The sequence below is a fragment of the Thamnophis elegans genome, chromosome 2 (assembly GCF_009769535.1).
Source record: "Thamnophis elegans isolate rThaEle1 chromosome 2, rThaEle1.pri, whole genome shotgun sequence".
Lineage (NCBI taxonomy): Eukaryota > Metazoa > Chordata > Lepidosauria > Squamata > Colubridae > Thamnophis > Thamnophis elegans.
Window position 1 is genome coordinate 61405567 of NC_045542.1, and position 20352 is coordinate 61425918.

Here is a 20352-nt window from a genome sequence, read left to right on the forward strand (position 1 = left end):
AAATGGCTAACATATTCTAACCACGGTTATACCTGAATAGAATTCTTGTTATCTAAAACTGGCTATCTTTAATTATTTGTAAAAAATCTTTGTACGTCCAGTTATCTCCACAACTTCCTTTTTAAAGGGCTGCCCAATCTTCTGGTGCTCTTCAATCAAAGCTTTGTTTACAGGCTAAAAATAAGCATTTTTTACATGGCATTCAATATTCTCATTTGACATCTAGAAATATTAAAATGAAAAGCAGAGAGACATCCGTATTGTTGATGTGTTGAATAAGAATAAATCTTTTGTTAATGATAATCTTCCCCTTATTTCCAAAACTCACCAACATTCCTATCCTATCATGTTCAACAGACTAAACTGTAGTAATTAGTTAAAACTAATTTTCCAGAAAGTTGATCAAACAGACACAGAGGATTGTGATGATCAAAATTAGAGAGATGATATTGCTTAAGAATTTCAGCTCAATCTCCTACTTTTTTTTCACAAGTAAAGATCAGCTGTGTTTCTGTTGTCCAGATTAAATCTCAATTCCCACACATACAATATATCTCATGACTCAAGATATTTCGGTGGGATATCCACCAGAGTATCTTGCCCTATTAGAGTTTATGTTGAAACCAATGAAAGCAAATTCCAAATGTGACTAAAGAGCAAACTATGGAGATGAAGAATGCTCTAAGCAGCTTTCATATAAGGAATTTGGAAGTAGTGTTTTTCCTGTCCCATGACCAGTTTCTCTTCTTGCGCAATAGGATCTCAAGTATCACAATGGTTATCTCTTTGGAGGAAAATATTTGCTTTATGGGTAGTCCTTGATTAGAGGCTGATGTGGTATGAAGGTCTCTGTGAAAGAGAGATCAGGAAGATTCCTTGAGAAGATGAAAAAGTTCTGAAATGCAACACCAGGGGAAAGCTATGAAAAACCATACATTTTATTGTGTGGGAATTATTTTTCCATTATATGATCCTACATAGCCAGAAAGAAAGGGATACGTGCAACTAATGCAACAGTACGGGTGGGAAGATTTTATAGGCTATACCTGCAAGCAACAGCTTTTAGTCGCCTGCACACTTATGTAACCTGTCCCACCCTAGGACCGCAAGTGAATCCCACAGGAGACAAACTAAGCAGAAAAGTTATTGATATTGTACTACATAAATACAAGAGTTGCACCTATTTTAAAGGAGAAACTGAATGGAATGCATTGAGAGAGGCATTCCACTGGATGCCAAACACTTGAAAGAGTTTTAATATCTTCTTTTCTAAAACAACTCATTGCTGTTGTGGGTAAATGAAAGTACATGGTGTACGTGTTACTTCAGGCCCTTCAACAAATGAGCTCCTAAGAATGTAACTCTTAGCCATTAAAGAGTTGTTAAAATGTCACTGAAGTAATACATAAAGAAATCATTTTCTGTATCTGGTAATTTCCAGATGTCCTGAATTCTCATAATTACCAACTAGTGTATCTTCTAAACAATTGGCTATGGATTACAGAGGCTAAAGTCCATATTTGGAGAATGCTAATTTGCAAGTTGCTAATTCTAACAGATTTGTTCCCCCTCCACACTCAAAAATGACAAGAATGGAGGGGAACATGTGTATTAATGCATAGAATTAGAATGTAGGTGGTTATAATTTTATTTCTTAACAACTATACAATAAAGATGGGAAACTGCTGAAACCTCCCAAAACTCTAGCTGGCATGGAAATGATCATTGGTCAAACTAGACACAAGACTCAGTTTAATGTAGCATCATATAAGGAAATTACACCAAGTTTGTTGAACAACTAGTGTAACATCATTGAAACATACACTTGAAATGAATTAGTCATCTAATTCAACACTTAGCATGTGTCAGGCTTATGGATCCTCATTTTGTTTAGATCCAAGAGGCTTATTTGAGAAAGAGAAAGTCAGAGTAGTTCATAAGCATTGCCAAATTATTGCCTATTATTGTGCCATCTGCCCATGCAATAAAAGAACTAAGATCAGAGGTTTTGAAACTAAAGTCAACACTGAACATATACCAGAACTACTCAGAAACTTAGAAAAAGATGTTTGGTTTGTACAGCATTTTTATACTACTGGGAATCAATAATCAGCATTGCATATCACAGATTAATACACACCTAATTTTGACCCACCCTGATCTATTCATTTTGTATTTTATGAATGCAAACTCTTGACTTCAATATTATTTTTGCCAGTACCCATTCCTTTAAAAATGGTTAGAAGGTGCTCTCCAGCCTTAGAACCCTGAAAATCAGAGTTAAAAATTAAAAATCACTCTGATGTGACAATGTAAAGGAAACTTTTCTACCAATCTGGAATGGGAGAAGACAGAATATCTGCATACAAGAATTATATCAAAAGACACACTTATAAGATCAAACAAAATGCAATTGAAATAATTAAATATGCACATTAATGGCAATTTTTGCAGCCTTTTTATCTAGTTACTTGTTTCCAGATGAAAATAATTTTGCTAAATTATTCAGAATGAGTTGAGATGGCACAGTTTGACTAGGACTTTTTCTTAACTGTAAATTGAAATATGTATTTAAGACTACAGTCATCCCCCCATTTATGAATTTATACATTCTCCATAATATAATTATTATTATATTATGGAGAATGTATAAAGCAGGACAACCTCTTGTTTGCATGGTATGATGACTGGCATTGGAAAACAGACTGTTGGCTTTTCACTGAACTTACCTGTAACTATTTTCTTTAACTTTTAAAACATCACTTTTAAAATTCCAGGACAATATTGTTCACTGTCTTTTCCAAGTGTGTATCACATCCCTTACTTCTCTGAAGGCACCATAGAAATGATCTAGTTTTTCCCCTTGTGATTGCCTAAAGCATGTGACTTTTTACAGCATACACACTTATCAATCTATCAATCATAAATCTCAATCTTCATTTTGATCAATCAATACAAAGATTTCTCTGAATTTGTTTGGGGGGGGCATTTTAATGTCTCTTTTCCACTTCTAATGTGCACAATTAAAGTAAAATAGAAAAATTATCAAAATATGAGAAAGAAAATTACAGAAAACTGAAAATAATTAATTTGGAGAAATAATTAGAGATATGTCAGGCGATGGCAGGAGGCTGACCTTGTCTGGACTCCCAAGCAAAGCAACGCTAGGTTTGGTTATGATTTGAATGAGAATTTCAGGGCTGTAGACTAGAGTGGGAAGTAGAAAAAAAAAACATCCTGAAAGGAGGCAATGGGCAAACCACATTTATGCTGCTGCCAAAAAGACATGCAAGTTTACATAAGTCACTAGGAGTTAAGCCTAATTCATGGGTTCATTACTTGCTTTCTATATTAAGAGGGAAGGGAGGAGACAGAGAAAACAGATCAGTTCATACATGATATTTATACCATCTTCTTCAGCTTCTAAAAACACATAATCTGGCCTTCTGAATGTCTTATACACTGATCCAAAATCATCAGATAAAAGGTCAGACAAACCAACACGTGCAACCTACAGTCCACCCAGGGGTGGATTCCTACCTGTGCTAGTACCAGTTCACTCTGCTGATTGCTGCCGGTTCTGTGACCCAGGCCAAATTACCACTACTGGTTCGCCTGAGCCGGTGCGAACCAGTAGAAATCCACCTCTGATTCCACCTCCTACCTCGCTGCTGAATTTCTGACATTTTTTTAGTATCTTTGCCTCCAAACAGATTAATAGGTGGGGGAAATCCAGTATTTTGGAAAGGTTATGTCAGGGCTGACTTAAACCCCACTGGAACTTGAACCAAGCACTTCATGTAGAAAGCTTGAAAATGTGAAGAGTTGAAACAGTTTGGTATGAAGAAATAAGCCGAAATACCCACCAGCTGTGTGAGAAATGGGTCAATTACAGAAAGCACTTGCTTATAGGTATTGCGACTCAAGGTGATGAAACAGTTTCCTGAATCGAAAGGGGAAATTCCTTTCCTGTATTGAATGTCTAAATGAAATAAATGAAACAGGTGCCAAACTTAAAACAATATTATATTCTCAATAAACTAGCATGCCTTACCAGTCTCTACTCGTGCAAAGTAGACTAGTGCCACAGAGGTGAATGGGATTGGATGCTGAACAACATAAATATGGAAGTTTCTTGTTTAGATCCAGATTTTCAGCATAAGGGCTTTTGCTTCTTTGTTGTTTTAGTTTTTATCAGTGACAAAGAAACAAAAACAGGATTCTTTCTCAACACTTATGCAATGAAACAGAAGTGCTATTTTCTTGTTCCATTTATCACCATGGAGTACCAGGCTCTAAATTGTCACCCATGTTGAAGACATTACTTGCTGTAAAGAATAAAGCTGTTGCTTTTTTTTTCCACAAGAGGGGGGGGGGGGAAATGGCCAAGAATGCAGTTTGATGTTTTTCCTTGTCAACTGGGTATGCCTATGAATGCAAATAATTTTAGCTTGCAAAGTTCAATAGGAGAGAAACTGCCGCCATACAGCTACATGGTCCACCCGCTTAATCAATTTTCTGTTAACAGCCATTCCAAATTAGGTGCTTCCTAACATCTTGGTCTGTAGCTCCCATCCTCCTCTGTCTTCATGATTTGCAAACAACAGGGTCCACTTTGTGGGGGCGTTAGATTTAGAAATGCTACCTTCCAAGAAATGACAAATATTCCAAGATGAAAGGGATCTGAAGGAGAAGTTTGGCATTTCGACATCTTCCTCAAATGTTTCTCTAACTGCAAAATCGCTCACTGGAGTGTTGTAGTTGCAATAGTCCTTTTTAAAGATGATAATATTGTATTTATTTGTTGTACACATTTAAGAAGGAGCAATACAAAACATATAAGCAACTAATCAATGACAATAATCAAAATATTTTATAAGCCTGGCAATTTTATCATTTTATTTGTGTTCCTGGCCTGCAGAATTTTAAGTAAACTGAAACTTATTGTGACATGTACCTCCCAAAATGAGGGGAAATTCTGATCGGTTTTCGTTTGGGGTGGCTTTATTTAAAATATTTTGAGACTGGCTTTAGGGTAGATAATATTTTCAAAGGAAACAATGGTAAAAGAGAAGCAAATAGTAAGCATCAGAATAAAAGCAGGTGACAATAATTAAAAAGCCCTTCTAGCTCTTAAAGGAGAAAAAAAACCAATCCCACAAAGCCACTTCTGTCAAAAGAATGCATAGAGGTTAAGTAGATCCAGAGAAGTCGCTAAAAACTGTAATGACAGCATTTAAAAAACTTATTTTTTTAAAAAAAAAAACCTGCCACTTAAGTGTATTGTAATTATGCAATTATATTTATCTGTTGAAAACAACCTATGGAACTTTTTTAGAACCCTTCCAATGTGGCAAAGACTAAAGATTTGATACACACCGGAGAATGCCCTTGGACAGTGATGGAATAAGAGAGAAAACACTAGTTAATGTTGATACAGCTAAGGAAAATTTAAGTCTGTTTCATTCATGTCCAGCAGATAAGATGAAGGCAATTTCATGGCTATGGTGCAAAATATAAACCACGATTGCTAGGTGCAAGGATGACATGGCAATAAACCAAATCTATTCTTGCTGGATCAAAGTTAAGCATACCCACCTTGATTCTAGGCAGCTACAAGTATCTAATATCACTACTAGCTGCATTGGGTTCCAGTGTGCTTCCAGGTGCAATTCAAAGTGTTGGAGGTCACCTTTAAAACTTTTCATGGCTTTGGAATGATCTACTTGAGGGACTGTCTCTCCCCAGTTGTTTCTACTCAACTGATCAGGCAGGATGGATGTACTTTGGGTCCTGTCAGCTAAAGAATGCTGGTTGGCGAGGCCTTAGAAAATATGCCTTTTCTGTCATGACACCTGTTCTATGGGAAATTCTCCCTCCAGAGGTCAGGCGTTGGAGCATTGAGGGTGTTCAACAACCTTTTTCTTGGTTATGTTTTTAGTGATTATATTATATCACTTATTCTGTCACTATGAATTTTAATTTTGTATTATTGCAATTAATACAATATACTGTACTAACTTGACACATTAGCACCATTTTTATTTAGAAGCTTTGATATATTTGTATATCATGCTCTTTATCCAGAATGAGGTTGGGGGATTAAAAGCATTACAGAAGACTTGAACAATGGATGACTACTTAGTTCCTTACAGTTGTTCACTGATAATGTTGAATGGTGGCCTTCACCATTCTCTAATAGACCTTCCTTTCAGCTTGGCTTTTTTCTTGCAGATTTATACTCCACCAGCACTATCAGTACTGGGTAGAAAGCAGAGGCTTCTTATGAATATGAAAAAAAGAAATGAATGACTGGTCTACACATTAGTAGGGCACTGCAGAGAACAGACTAAGACAAGAACAAATGATGTGAATATAGACCAATATGTAAAGAACAATACAAATCAAGATCCTTTAAATTATATGCTGACTAGAGTCACTGCAAGTCGGACAGCCTATACATTTGATTTACAAACAAGTAAACAAAGAAATATGCATCATCATAAATATTTGCCTCTCCGATGATTTATGTACTAGGAAAAGCCAAACCATCTCATGGTGGCTTCTACTATATGCACAGAAGCAATAAGAAAATTGGCAACTTCAAGATCTTTCAGAAATAAGACTTTACATTTTCAAAGATCAGAACTTTCAGATCAAAAACAAGCCCTGTTGTATATCAAGGATGCAATGGTGAGGAAAGAGGAGGGGAACAGAAGGACATATATCATTTCAATATTGGCCATCCTTGGATCAAGTTGTATTAGACAACTTTTATCCACTCTCCAATCTTCCTTTTTTGGCTTGTAGCTTCAAAGTGCCCTGAATGAAGTGGATTATCTACACCCTTTTCAGGCTGGAGTAGAGCACTAAAAGAGAATTGATCATGCTGGCTGATGAGCTTTGGAGGGTTCGGGGTGGGGTACTGCAACTCTCCTAATTCTTTCAGCAGTTTCTATATCATCATCCTTTGTATCCTCCGGGACCAGTTCCAGAAGTTGAGAGTGGGAAGCACCATTTTGTGGTGATTCTCCTTTCTCTAGTTGATGTTGGTAGGCAAGAAGGGATTGAACTCTAGTCTCCTGCAATGTGGGTTGCATAATAACTTGTGTCCCACACTCCTCTTTAACCCTTCATGAGACCGCTGGGTATGGTCATCCAATGGCATAGAGTGTGGTTATCTATGCTTGCCAGGGCAGATGAAGCTGATCTAGGTTCCACCCCAAGTCTGATGAGTTTTTAGCTTTGGTTCTGGATGGGGTTACATTATTTTGGACTGAGTTAGTACCCAGTTTGGGAGTACTCCTTGATTCATGGCTTCTGCTTGATGAACAGGTGGAAGTTCTTGTTAGCTGAAGGTGGGGGAGAGGGCTTGCAGAGATTCATCTGGTGTACCAAATGCACCCTTGTCTGGACCAGGAAGCCTTGCTCATGGTCACTCATGCCTTAATTACTTCCCCTTTGGATTACTGCAATGCGCTTTACATGGAGCTGCCTTTGAAGACCACTCGGAAGTTCCAGCTGGTTCTGAATGCAACAGCACACATAAGTGTGCTGGTGTTCATAAGTTCATTCATGTTATACCTCTATTGTGCAACATGTACTGGCTCCCAGTTTCCTCTTGGATGCAATTCAAGGTGCTGGTTATCACCTTTAAATCCCTACACAGCACAGGATGACCCTACATGGTTATTTGCAAGACTGCATTTCTGCTTGTCCCACTGGATCAGATAAAATAGGCTCCAGAGCTCTCCCCTGAAATCCTGCCACTTAGTGGGACTTTGGAAGCATGCCTTTTCCTTGGTTGCTCCGACCCTGTGAAACATCTCCTCCCCAAGATAGCAATAGCACTTAGACATATACTGCTTCATAGTGCTTTATAGCCCCCTCTAAGCGATTTACAGAGTCAGCATATTGCCCCCAACAATCTGGGTCCTCATTTTACCCCTCTCGGAAGGATGGAAGGCTGAGTCAACCTTAAGCCTAGTGAGATTTGAACTGCTGAACTGCAGCTAGCTGTCAGTTGAAGTAGCCTGCAGTACTGGACTCTAACCACTGTGAAACCTCAGCTCTTCAGAAGTCCCCCAGTTTTAGCCTTTTGAAAGGCCATAAAGACCTGGCCATTTACCAAAAAGCTAAGCTGGGCTGGGCGGGACAGGGCAGGAGGGGACAGGACGAATGGGATGAGCATAATTGGAGCATGCTGTGAGATATCCTAAGGGGTTGATTGAAGCACAGGGTTTTGGTGTGATCATTTTACCATTTTATTATTTTATAGTTACTAAAGTAGTTTTATAGTTGTTGTGTATTTCTCAGAGTTGTTAAAGATGGGCAGGCAATTAAATATTTTAAATAAATAAATAAGATACGTCATCTGAAAAATGGTATCTGGCCTTGACCATGAGCTCATTATTCCAGGCATCCTTTGACTTTATGCCACTACTTTCAATGCTGCTGCTTCAACAGAGAAGCTAACCAGTAATCCTTTGATATACAAGTGGGACACCGTCCTAAATTCCTGAGATAAGTCTTAATGAAGAATGCCTGGCAAGGCAAGCTGAAACTATGATGAGTGCAACATTTGAACTGATAATTATAATAAATTTATTTATTTGCCAGCCATCTCGCAGCTCAGGCAACTCTTAGGTGGCAAATAACTGACCACTTAAACTGAAGAATGAATTTCAGTAGTAAAAATGTACCAAAATCAAATAGACATGTTCCAGACAAGATGATACTGCTAGATGACATTGTAAAAAGAAAAAGTCTGAATACAAAAGTTATGTTTTTTTTGTCAATGTAAAAATGGGCTCCAAAAAATAAACAAACATACATACATAAATACTACTGTAGTGTCTGTTTATTCGGGAAATAATCTTTGCCACTGTTACTGAACAAAATATTTCAGCAGATGGCAACATCTAGCAGATTCTAAGAGAATATGAGAGCTGTAACTGGATATCTTGAAAGAACTCAACTTGATTGAGACTTTTCTTTAAACACTGAGCATACAGTATAATATGAATATCTTAATAGATTTAAGAGTTTATATTACATATACTGCTCTGACAAATTTTCTCTGGGGATTTTATTTCACTTTATATACCCTTAAATTTAAATATTGTTACCTTAAATTATTTCACCATCTTTGAGAGCCATCATTTCTAAGAAGGATGCCCACAATCAAATACCCCATTTGTACAAAAAAAAGAAAAAAAATAGCATTATTTGAGAGGGAAAATTGGTGAATTATGCTAGGTAAATGTAAAGCTGGTATTATTCATATACTCTGCTATGTGGTTAGTAATTCAAAGAGGCATGGATCCACAAAGCTTTTAATAACTCTAGAGTTAGGTTGCTCTAATGCTGTAGTGGTTAAGACACTACACTAGAGACTAAAAAAGTACAACATGGAAGACCATGAGCTCCAGTCCTGCCTTAGGCTCAAAGCCTTGGAGATTTGGGGCTAGTTGTTTTCTCTCATCCCTGAGGAGGCAACACGACAAACCACTTCTGAAAAATCTTGCCAAGAAAACTGTAGAGCCTAATCCAAGCAGTCAATAGTGACTAAAGGCACATGCATGCATGCATGCATGCACCCACATCATTCTACTAAGCTCTCAAGCAAACCTTGCCAATTAAAGTAAGACGTAGTTGGGGAAAGTATAGTGATACATTTACTGTACCTCACAGTGACATTATTCTGATGGTATTAATATTTATGGAGCTATTGAACAGCATACCAGCACCCAATTCAACTGTGTGAATTTACAAATAAGGGTCATTTTTTTTAAAAAAAGTACTTCTACCATTGTAAACACAATGGCTTGAAAATGTTTGATTTGTCTCACATAGCAGCAAATGAAATTTAAAATTAGCATTTTATTTGAAAAGTAGATAAGACAAAGATACAATCCCTAGTTTTTCAGCAAAAATCTAAGTAACCAGGTCTAGAAAAGAATCCAAACAAATTTCTAAGTTTCAAAACTGAACTACATACATGGCTATAGCCATTGGACAGCTTCTCTTCAAAAACCAGAAGCAAACTTCTGTAATTGAGGACATCTGAAGGATTAATCATGTCATCTATTTGCAATGCATAATTTTTTTTCTTTACAGATTCAAATAGACATCTTCAGTTAGGAATATCTGGGGATATTACCTGCTATCAGCTAGGAACATAGGATACAACTTGCATTCAGAATAACAATGCCTATAACAAATGAGGTCTGGATGGACTGCCTTGGAATGCAGTTGCCTAGATGTAGAAAATATGTTTCTCAGCTACATCTAACCAGCAGCCCCAAACGAACAGGAAAAGATATTTAAGAATTTAGTTCAGCAGCTAATGGAAACACGCAAGTTTCCCATTCTTGGTATAAAAGGTTTGGCAGCGAGTGTACTGGGAGGAGGCTCAGGAATTGAACCAAAAGAAGGGGTTGTAAGAACATGGTGTTGTGTATGGTTCCCTCTTTGTCTCAATCCATTCTATCCCCAGAAGTAAACAATAAACAGTATGTATCCAAAATAAAAATGCAAATATTTCCTGGTGATTGTCCTTTGGGACATGAACTGCATATTTTCAAAATGTTGAATTCTCCCTTGTGTAGGCTTCTGTTACTAAGAGCAAAACATTCCTTCATCTTCCTCAGCTGTGCAAACAATATTACTCTTCCCCACAATTTGGAGGGGTAATTAAATACAAATAGGTTGTAGGGCTCATTTTATATATTGTAAATAGGTTTTATTTGAAATTAAAAGTTGCCCACTACACCAATGACTTCAAAATCCAAGGTCCTGCATACATTTAAGCTGCACAAAAATGAATGTTACCAAATGCTGATTAGAAACTTTCAGTTTTAGCATATAAAACTACTACATTGTTACACAGATGTGTCCAGGTACTTGCATACTGATCTCGTACTATTAGGAGGTAACAGAGCATCCTTTCCATTCACTCCAGAGAGGAGCACTGATCACTGCTGGTTTCAGTGAATACAGCAGCTGAACTGGGAACATTACTGAATATCCCAACCTTACCAGACAAAATAGCAATACTACTTATATACTGCCTCAATAGTGCTTTTACAGCCCTCTCTAAGTGGTTTACAGAGTCAGCATATTGCCCCCAACAATCTGGGTCCTTATTTTACCCACCTCAGAAGGATGGAAGGCTAAGTCAACCTTAAGCCAGTGAGATTTGAACTGCTGAACTGCAGCTAGCAGTCAGCTGAAGTAGCCTGAAGTACTGCACACTAACCACTGTGCCACCTTGGCTCTTGATTGATTATGGAATAAATAATTTGGAATATGTAGAAACACACACTTGCCAGCTGTCTGCAACTTATTAAATCAGGCTGTCTGAATGAGTTGGAAATCGATGCCGTGTTTGTAGGCCTGCATATTCTGAACCACTGAGTCGAAAACATTAGACAGCCTATCAGCTATTCATTATACCTGTGTGGGCCTGCAATTAAAAAAGAATAGACTGAGCAAAGTAATCCACCAATTCAGTAGGCTCATGCTGACATTCACTACTATGGAATCAAGGATTTAGAAAGAGATGTTGCTCTGGACAATGGGACTCAGTTAATGGGGACATTAAAAAATGTTGTTTCAGCAGCTTTTAACACAAAGAACCAATTCTGGTCACCTTCCATAAACTTCTCAAATTGAGCTTTTCTGGGGGGAATTTGAGGGCTGATGCCAGATGCTTTATGTTTGTCTATTTTGATTGCTGGTTTTATTTTATAACATTTTCATTGTTACTGTAATATATTTTGTACTGTGAATCAATGAATTTGTATATAATTGCAGCAGGATATAGTAGTGTGGTATAAAAACAAACAAAAATAGACTATACAAACTTGAATTTTGCCCCACTGTATCATTGTTAAATATGAAATTATTGTCTTACACAGCAGCTTCCTCCATTGCTGCATCCTAGTGATGCATCAGATTCACCTCTTCTCGGAATAAGCAGCCAACAAGATCAATGTCCATACTGCAGGAGCACTATTGAACTGAAGTCCAATACAACAAGCTGGGGAGGCTATTAAATGTGAGCATTACTTGGCTACAGAATGATCCATAGTTATCTCCTGAGAATTATTACTATTCCAAAACATTTTATACTAAGAGATTGTTTGAATTCTCCTACATGTGGGGGATCCATGTCCAAGCTACAAATGTTTTTTTAACTCCTTTCTTGGATTTTTCTCATAATTCTAGCCCAGTTCAGTAAGAGGGCAAAGACTAGGGGAAACCAAAATAGAAGTAAAAAATGGACCACCACCATTTTGTCTGCAATTTTATATCTCTTTCATAGTCCAGCTGTTTTTAATATCCAATATTAAGCTTTTTTATTTTTTGATGTCTAGTATCATGTTAAAGGGATTCTAGGCTAGTGACTTCAGATAGAAATCCCAATACTTTTCAACTTCCACAATTTAGACCTAAAGTCACATGATCCCTCACAATTGCTCTGATTGGCTAGGGAAGCACTTATCTGATGTCCCCAGCTCCCATTAATATGTACTAAAAGTAACCAAAGTTGTAGCAGTCTCTATTATTCCTGCTTGCATGACTTGGAGTTTCAGGAACCCCAAAAATAATAAGCACAGGATACATTCAAAATAATTAGTTCATTTCCAAATATTTTCACAGGCTCAGTGTTTTAAAATGTATGTAAAGAAAAGTTCCTGCATCTTCAAAGGAAAGAAACATTATGGTTTCATTCCAGTATATTGTTGCAATTCAGTATTTCTTTTGAACTGAGAACAAACTAGCATAGATCAAACTACTTATAATTCACCTCCCTGAATATTGTCCCAGAGGGATGATTAAAAAAAACAGTTGCAAGAAATGTCAATCCACACTTAGTGATTGTAATTGGAAAGGGGGGGAGGGAAAAGATGCCTTTCCTCTTTATCATCAAAAAGTCTATTTATCCTATGGGGGAAGACTTAGAAATATTTATTTCCTCCCCTCTTGGGGTTGTGTAATTGAGAAGACAGTTTTTACAATTAGAAAAAAAAAACATCAAAAAAGATAATTGTTTCTCCAACTCCCAGTGGTGGTAAATTTGGCTGCAACTACTCTGAATAAAATTAAAAATAAAAAGTATCTACCCAAAGCAACAATTTGGAGATCCAAGTATCTCAGGCTCACATTAAATTTGCAAAAAAATATTCTGATGCACCTTGAGAGGAAACTGAAATAATATTCTGAGATGTACTGAAACATTTTTGCCAACAATATCCAAGAACTGAGTGGCATAGTGGCCAAGAAATATTGTACAAAAACTGGATAGAGTGTATAGCTGTTGGGAGAATAATCAACTATAGCCAATGAATTATTTATAGACAGCAAATTAAAAAGGATTCAGGTTGGAGTAAGTGTTATTTCTTTTCATGAGAAAAACTGTTACCATAATAACCCTTCATTCCCTAGGTTAAAAATGCTGTCTCCAGAAAAAAAAATGTAAGAATGCTTTTATTTTATTTTATGTAATTAGTGCTTTTTAATTTAATTTAATTTAAAGGCACTTTTACACTTAGGCAGGAAAAACCAAACGTACAGATTATACAAAACCTGGTTCAAAAACTATAATTATGAGAGGGACCTTCAAGTGCTGGTAAATATGAGCCAGCAATATGTGGCAGCAGCCAAAGAAGCTAACACAATCCTTGGTTATATAGAGGGATAGAATCAAAATCATGTGAAGTATTAGTACCACTTTATAAAGCCTTAGTAAGATCACACCTGGAATAATGCATCCAGGTTTGGTTACCACATTACAAAAAAGATGTTGAGACTTTGGACAAAGTGCAAAGAAGAGCAACTTAAATGATTACAGACCTGGAAACAAAATATATGAAAAAAATGTTGCAAGATTTGGGTTTGGGTAGTCTAGAGAAAAGAAGGACTGGGCGGAAGAGGCATGACAGTAGTATTCCAGAATTTGAGGGTCTGCCACAAAGAGGAAGGATCAACTTATTTTTCCAAGCACTGGAGGGAAGAACAAGGAACAATGGATGGAAACGAATCAAAAAGAGAAGCAACCTGGAATTAAGCAGAAACTTCCTAACAGTGAGAAAAATTGACCAGTGGAACAGCTTGTCTTCAGAAGTTGTAGGTGCTTCATCACTGGAGGTTTTTAAGAAGAGACTGGACAGTCACTTGTGTCCAGAATAAGATCTTCTGCTTGAATAGGAGGTTGGACTAGAAGACATCAAAGGTCCCCTTTAGCTCTAGTCTGATTGATTGATTGATTATCCCACACACAGTTCAAATTACAATACTCAAAGAGTGTGTTGGCCAAAACCACAGGTCTACTTAATTCAGTGGCCCACAATGTTCTTTCAGACACCCTTAGAAAACTAATGACAGGGTCTTATGGAAAATAAGCCATGCTCTTGATTGGAAAGCAAAATGGGATCAACCAAACAACAAGACAAAATCAAAGGACTTCCTAGCTACATAGAAGATGAATTTTCAAAATAAAAAGCAACTAAATGGCCTAGCAAGGACCTATAACCAAAACAACTGAGGCTGATGAGAGAAGATGGGAATCCATAATCTGCAGCAACAGATATTAACAAACTATTTACAGGGATTTTAACAAAGATTTAGTCAAACAGTCAAAGACCAACCTGGAAGAATACTCATGTATTTCATGATTTTCCTTAATGCAGACCCAATTTTATCATTATTACACATGTCTACAGTACATCTTACACATTTATTCAAAAATCCCAATTTCTACAGTGAAATTTACCTTTAAATAAGCAAGCATAGGATTTCAGTCTTAGTAACCCTAACATGTGTTTATGTGTATAACACCACTGCCTATGGAATATCTCTGCCTATAAATATCTGTTCATAGATTTTAAAAACCATGATTTAGCATAACAGAAGGTAATATTTAGGCTGGGTTTATATACAGCTGTTACAGTATTGTTCATTGTTGCATATTCCAAAGGTTACAGAAATATCCAATTTTGTGGCTAGATTAAGGAAGCAAGACAGAGTCAATATTCTATACATAATGTATTAAGAATCAACCGTTACTAGATTAACCACTCACTTCATACAGAATGCTTTATTTGATGGACAAACCAAGCATGTATGAGGAACACCCATTTTCTTAATAGACATCTGACAATCAATTTAGTACAAAATGACAAGAAACAATGCAAATTATAAATTCATTCAGAAATGGGGCTAAGTATCTAGATAGTATTAATGAGCCAGGGTTGTCTAAAAGTCTGGCAAGAAGTTGGGGAAACAGGGTACACATTCAAGCAGCATATGGTTGGAAGTGAGAGAAGTGCGGATACATTGTGAAATCCTGCCTAAACTGCTTCCAACATTAGCAGATCACACTATTTCAAATGTATTGAATATTGGACTAAAAAAACAGAAAGATGAGACATATTTTAAAAGAAAGCCACGCCCATCAAAAATCTCACCATTTGTGGATGATGATGAGCAACGAAACGGAGACACAGGAACGGTGCAGTTCAGCCAAAGGTCTGCCCTGTGTCCGTTCCCAGTGAGCCATTCCTGAAAAATAATGAGTGGTTTATTAGAGATGAACAGTTTGGAAGGGGATAGAACTTACATGTTATCTTCCAGGTTAAGGAAGTTAAGCCAGTCAAGATCACTTAAGGAATGAAAGCAATTAAAAGACCCCCTGAAGATCCATGTATCAGCAAAGGCTTCTTTCCAACAGTGAGTGTAGAAATGCATATCCCTCTTTTCATTGGCTGAGAGGAGACAGACCTTTCCTTGTTGCTTTGATTCCTTTGTGTTACAAAGAGCCTTCAAAAGAAAGGCAAAAAAAACCCCTCATTCTTTTAAAATCTTCGCCAAATTTCATGTGAGGAAATTTTATTCTCTTCAACCTTCTTTTCCCAATGACAGAGCACTGAGAATGGCTTTGGAGCAGAACACCATAACACCAGCTAATACAATCAGCTATCTTGGGAGAATTTGCAATCTGCAGTGCCAGGACTAGGGAATCTACAGTTCCTCCAGATGTTGCTCAACAACTACCCCATCTTACTTCACATCAGCCATGGAAACTGGAACTGCTGGAAATTGTCATTCAGTAACATTTGGAAGGCCACTAGTTCCTATCCCTTTAAAAAAAAAATGTGGCTCTTAGCCACTTTCAATAGTCTGGAAATTTTTCTGTGGTTCCCCCGTAAGAGGAAATTTTTCCTCAACCATTCCCAGTGCAGAGATCGACTCTCATTTAATAGGCCTTTATGCTTAAAATTTTGGTTTCTATAGCTAACAGGTTTCCCCAAAGGCTAATATATTCTCTGATACATATAAAATACTAAGTATAGCAAAAGTTATGAGAATGATTCTGTTGTACTTGCATTATAATTTCACATTAAATTTTAAAAGAATAAACAGGTAAATTTAAAACTATTTCAATAGATGTAGCTGATATATTTCATAAGGAAGTAATGAATTAATTGCACAATGGAGCACTAGGTGCAGGCAATAAAAACAGGCAGGATAGTTTACTTACACTGACAATTGTAGAAACGAAGAGAAGAACAAGCACCGAGATATGGAGCACAATGATTCCCAACAACAAAAGGAGCATTTTGGCAAAAGTGTTCAGTAGATCTGGAAAGGGGGAAAATACCTTTTAAGCAGAGGTGAAAATGTTTACTCATGGATGAGGTTAGACAAACCTGAATTTAAGAAATGAACAGCAGAGGGTGCCTCTGAGACAGAACATAGCAATGTTTTAAGCCTTGGTTTATGGCCACTTAAAGAAATTCACCAAATGTGTTTTTGTTTTATGCAGAATGAAGCTAAGATTATGCATGAAAGTGGGAGAGTTTCCAACTTCTTAACTAGGATTTTTAGGTTATAAAACAGAATTTTGTGTGTCTGAATATGATTGTTTGGAGAAACAAAGTTTCAGATATGAAACCATTCAAATTTTAGAGGAGAGGGTTTGGGGACTTTCACTGCAACCACAGGGTAACAGTTGCAGAAACTGCAGGAAAAAGGATGCCACATTCTCTACCAAATAATCCATAAAATACACATTTTGAATAACTTTTCTTCTCCAAATCCCATTCCCTTTTTTTCTTTCTTCCAGATTTGGAAAAGTTATGCTCACACCTGGTGTACTGAGTCTAAATGCCACAGCATTCCTCAAAGTTTCCCTCCAGCCTTCAGGAGAGCTCTCCTTTGAAGAGGGCCAGCACACAAAATTCTCTTTTCTGAGGGTGCAACTTGAATCCTGTCAAAGGTCTAAAAGTAGGGAAACAGCGCCATGCTTGGAGTAGACCTTGGAGATTGGCTGAGGTAGTTTAGGAGGCGGGGAATGGAAACAGTTATGCCACAAAGTCACCATTCTCTTTTGAATCATGGGCATCTGCAAACCAATAAACCGCCAACCTCTCAACTTCACAGCCCAGGTACAGATAATAAAATAAACCAGACAATTATGAGGGAAAGATGGGGAAAGAGTTTTTTCAAGCATATATAGTATTGGACAGGAAAGAATGAGGGTGGGAGGAAACAGATAAAACCCTGAAAGTTAAAAAAGCGGCAGAGTGGGTGTTGTTAAATGCAGCAAGAAAATGGGGGGAGGGGGGGCTTGAGAAGATGAATTTAATCTAGGTGTGGGGGGGAAATCTCTCCCTGTATTTATTACAAATTAGGAAAAGGGGAAAGCACTAACAAACCACCACAAACACACACATACACAAACCATTTCAGTCTACCAATGGACTGCAGGGAGGAACTAAATTCCAGGCAGTGGGGAATGGGGGTGGGTAGTTGGAGAGATTTACGTGCTAAAATATTTCAACCCGTTTCTAATTATATCAGGGCCGGCATGATTTAGAGCGGCTAGTTTTCAAACGGGAATTCAAGCTTTATATTAAGGTCTGAAAAATCCCGGACCAGAACCAAACTTGTCTGCCGAGGTCCGGCCAAGCTAAAGAGGGTCTCTCCCGCTCCCCCCCCTCCACGTCCCTCCCAATGAATGCGCAATTTAGTACGCTTAAGACGCAAGGAGGAATAATAGTAGCAGACATGAATTTGGCATATTCGTACAATAAAAGTGCCGGAGGTCTTCGGGGCGATTTAGAACAGACCCCTCACCCAAATTGAGTTTGGGTGACAATTCCCCGTCCCACCAGGAAAATTGAGCGGCCTACTTACTCCGCTGCAATTCGTTTTAATTTCTGCCAGGTTGTTTTTTTTCCTGCCGCTCGCTCCCTATCACCGGGGGGTGGGGGGACGCCCCAAAAGAGGAGAGTTCGAGAAAGTGGCTGCCCGCGTTTTTCTCGCCGAAGACGAGGGGCGGGAACTCAAAAACGTGTTGCCCTTCTAGAGGAACAACGCCCCAATCACGGTGGGGCGCCTAGTGGGCTGTGTATGTGTAGCACGCCGACGGCCAGGCAAACCGGCAGGCTGGCCGTGCCCCAGCTATAAATACTTTCCCCGAGGAGAAGGGGATGAGATGCCGGGCCCTTCTTTACTGGCTCTCGGGTGGTTGCGGCGCTACAACCGAGCGGAGAACGACCTTTCCGCAAAACTTGTCTTTTCCCTTGCAACTCCAAGAAACTTCCCTTTTATGAGCCCTGTAGTCCCGTAATTCGGGAGAGCGTGAAAAAGAGGCGAGCCAGGTATAGGTCGCGTGCCTCATCAGGGCAGGTGCCACCTTTCCTGGACGGATATTCCTCACTTCAGTCCCGGCACACTCCTTTCCTTTGCCACCTGGTTCCCTGAAAGCGATTCTCCCTCGCCCCGCTAAAGAGAGCAGTGCTCCTGCTAGGGCCCCCACCTTCTGCTTTCCATTATCCTCGCTGCCGAGAGAAATCTGGCGGCAATCCTAAGAAGCCTTCGGAAGGATGCGCAAAGACGCTTCTCTGAGCTTGGTGGGGAGTTATTTCGGAGCGCACAAGCGCCAAGGATTGCAGAGAACACACATCACACAATGTTTCCCAGCAGCGTTGGTTGCCTATAGTGCACCTACTTCACACATTCGCTTTACACACACACAGAGCGCGCCAAATGGGGCACAGTACTCCCTCAGTACTCCAGAGGGAAACCTTAAGATTACTTCCCTCGCCCCACAGGTGATAGCCGTTGGTCCCGTATCGTGGGTGATGCCTCCCACCACCCCCGAGGCTTTCAAACCGCTCTCTTCCCCTCCCACCTTTTGGTTTCCCCTGGCCCCAAACCGGGAGGTCTGCGAGCGGCGCCCCTCCCTCGCAAGCTCTCCTACGAAGTTGTCAGCCTTCGACTTATTTCCTCGTGCAGAGGCTTTTTTCTCTTTCTCTCTCTCTTTCTCTCGAAGTCTTTCGAACAGCGCTGGTACTGTATGGAAACAAGGCGGGACTAACCCATTGATAACTGTCCAGCGAGTTTCTGTGCTGCCACCCCCCCACTCCAAATAAACGAAGCGGTCGACCCTTGCGCGACTGATCTCGATTAAAAAAAAACCAGGCTCGTCTGATGTCCCCGAAAAACTTCGACTCCCTAAGTCTCCCGAGAGATGAACCTCTAGAAAAGTTTTACCCTAAATTTGAGTGAAGATAATAACAACTCTCGTCCTCGCCCTGCGTGGACTTACCAAGGCTGAAAAACCGCGCGCTTCCTTTGCAGCAGTATTCCCTAAAGCAAGAGTCCCCGGTGGTTTAAACTCCAGGAACCGAGTCCCGCCTAGCCAAAGCCGTCGCAAACCACTCCGGTGTATATCAGCGAATGGGACGAGCCCCAGCTGTTTGCAATCCCTTTACTGCTAGCGCAGATCTCCTGCTTACTCGGTTTATTCGGCCCCCGTTCCAACGCCCAGATATGTCATGGTGGCCTGAGAGAGAACACCCTGAACTATTTAAAGGGGCAGCGTCTCTATCTTTATCCCCCAGCAAGGAACACAGCAAGCACGCAGAACTTAAGGGGGGGAGTGAAGCGTTACTCCGCGAGGGTGTGGCTTTTTTGGACTCTCTCCCCCCCCCCCAAAAAAGGCACGTGAAGCACCAAAAGCCACAAAGGGGTCGGTTCGTAATATCCCTGGCAGCTGTCACTTCAATACCAACGCGAGGGGCAAGACCCTATAGTGCACTGAGGATTCAGTGGGTAGATGGAAACCCTAAAGTTGGTTTCGGTCCTCTGTTCAAAGACAGCTTAGTTAAAAGTATTAAAGAGACCCTCTTTAGAAACTTTTTTAACCCTACTACTGTGTTTCCCATATTTGAAACAACCCCAAACTCTGGGCTTCCGGTGCTGTGCCTTCTTTAATACATGGATTTTATTCTTCTGGATTGGTGTTTCTTTTCCACTACCTGTTTAAGCAATTTTTGG

At 39.1% G+C, this 20352-nt stretch overlaps 1 protein-coding gene across 2 annotated transcripts in view; it reads right to left on the minus strand.

Annotated features, from left to right (window-relative positions):
• PMP22 (peripheral myelin protein 22) overlaps window positions 1-19871 on the minus strand; it is a 30763-nt gene extending 10892 nt beyond the window's left edge. The window contains exons 1-3 of one of the 2 annotated variants that reach the window (XM_032211839.1): window positions 19622-19871; window positions 16547-16647; window positions 15474-15567 (exon numbers count right to left, since the gene is read on the minus strand). In XM_032211839.1, coding sequence (XP_032067730.1) covers window positions 15474-15567; window positions 16547-16624 — 172 coding nt within the window. In that variant the 5' untranslated portion in view covers window positions 16625-16647; window positions 19622-19871. Of the gene's footprint in view, window positions 1-15473; window positions 15568-16546; window positions 16648-18204; window positions 18334-19621 lie in introns of those variants that run through there. The other variant, XM_032211840.1, reaches the window with a different exon arrangement.
• Window positions 19872-20352: the final 481 nt, after the last annotated feature.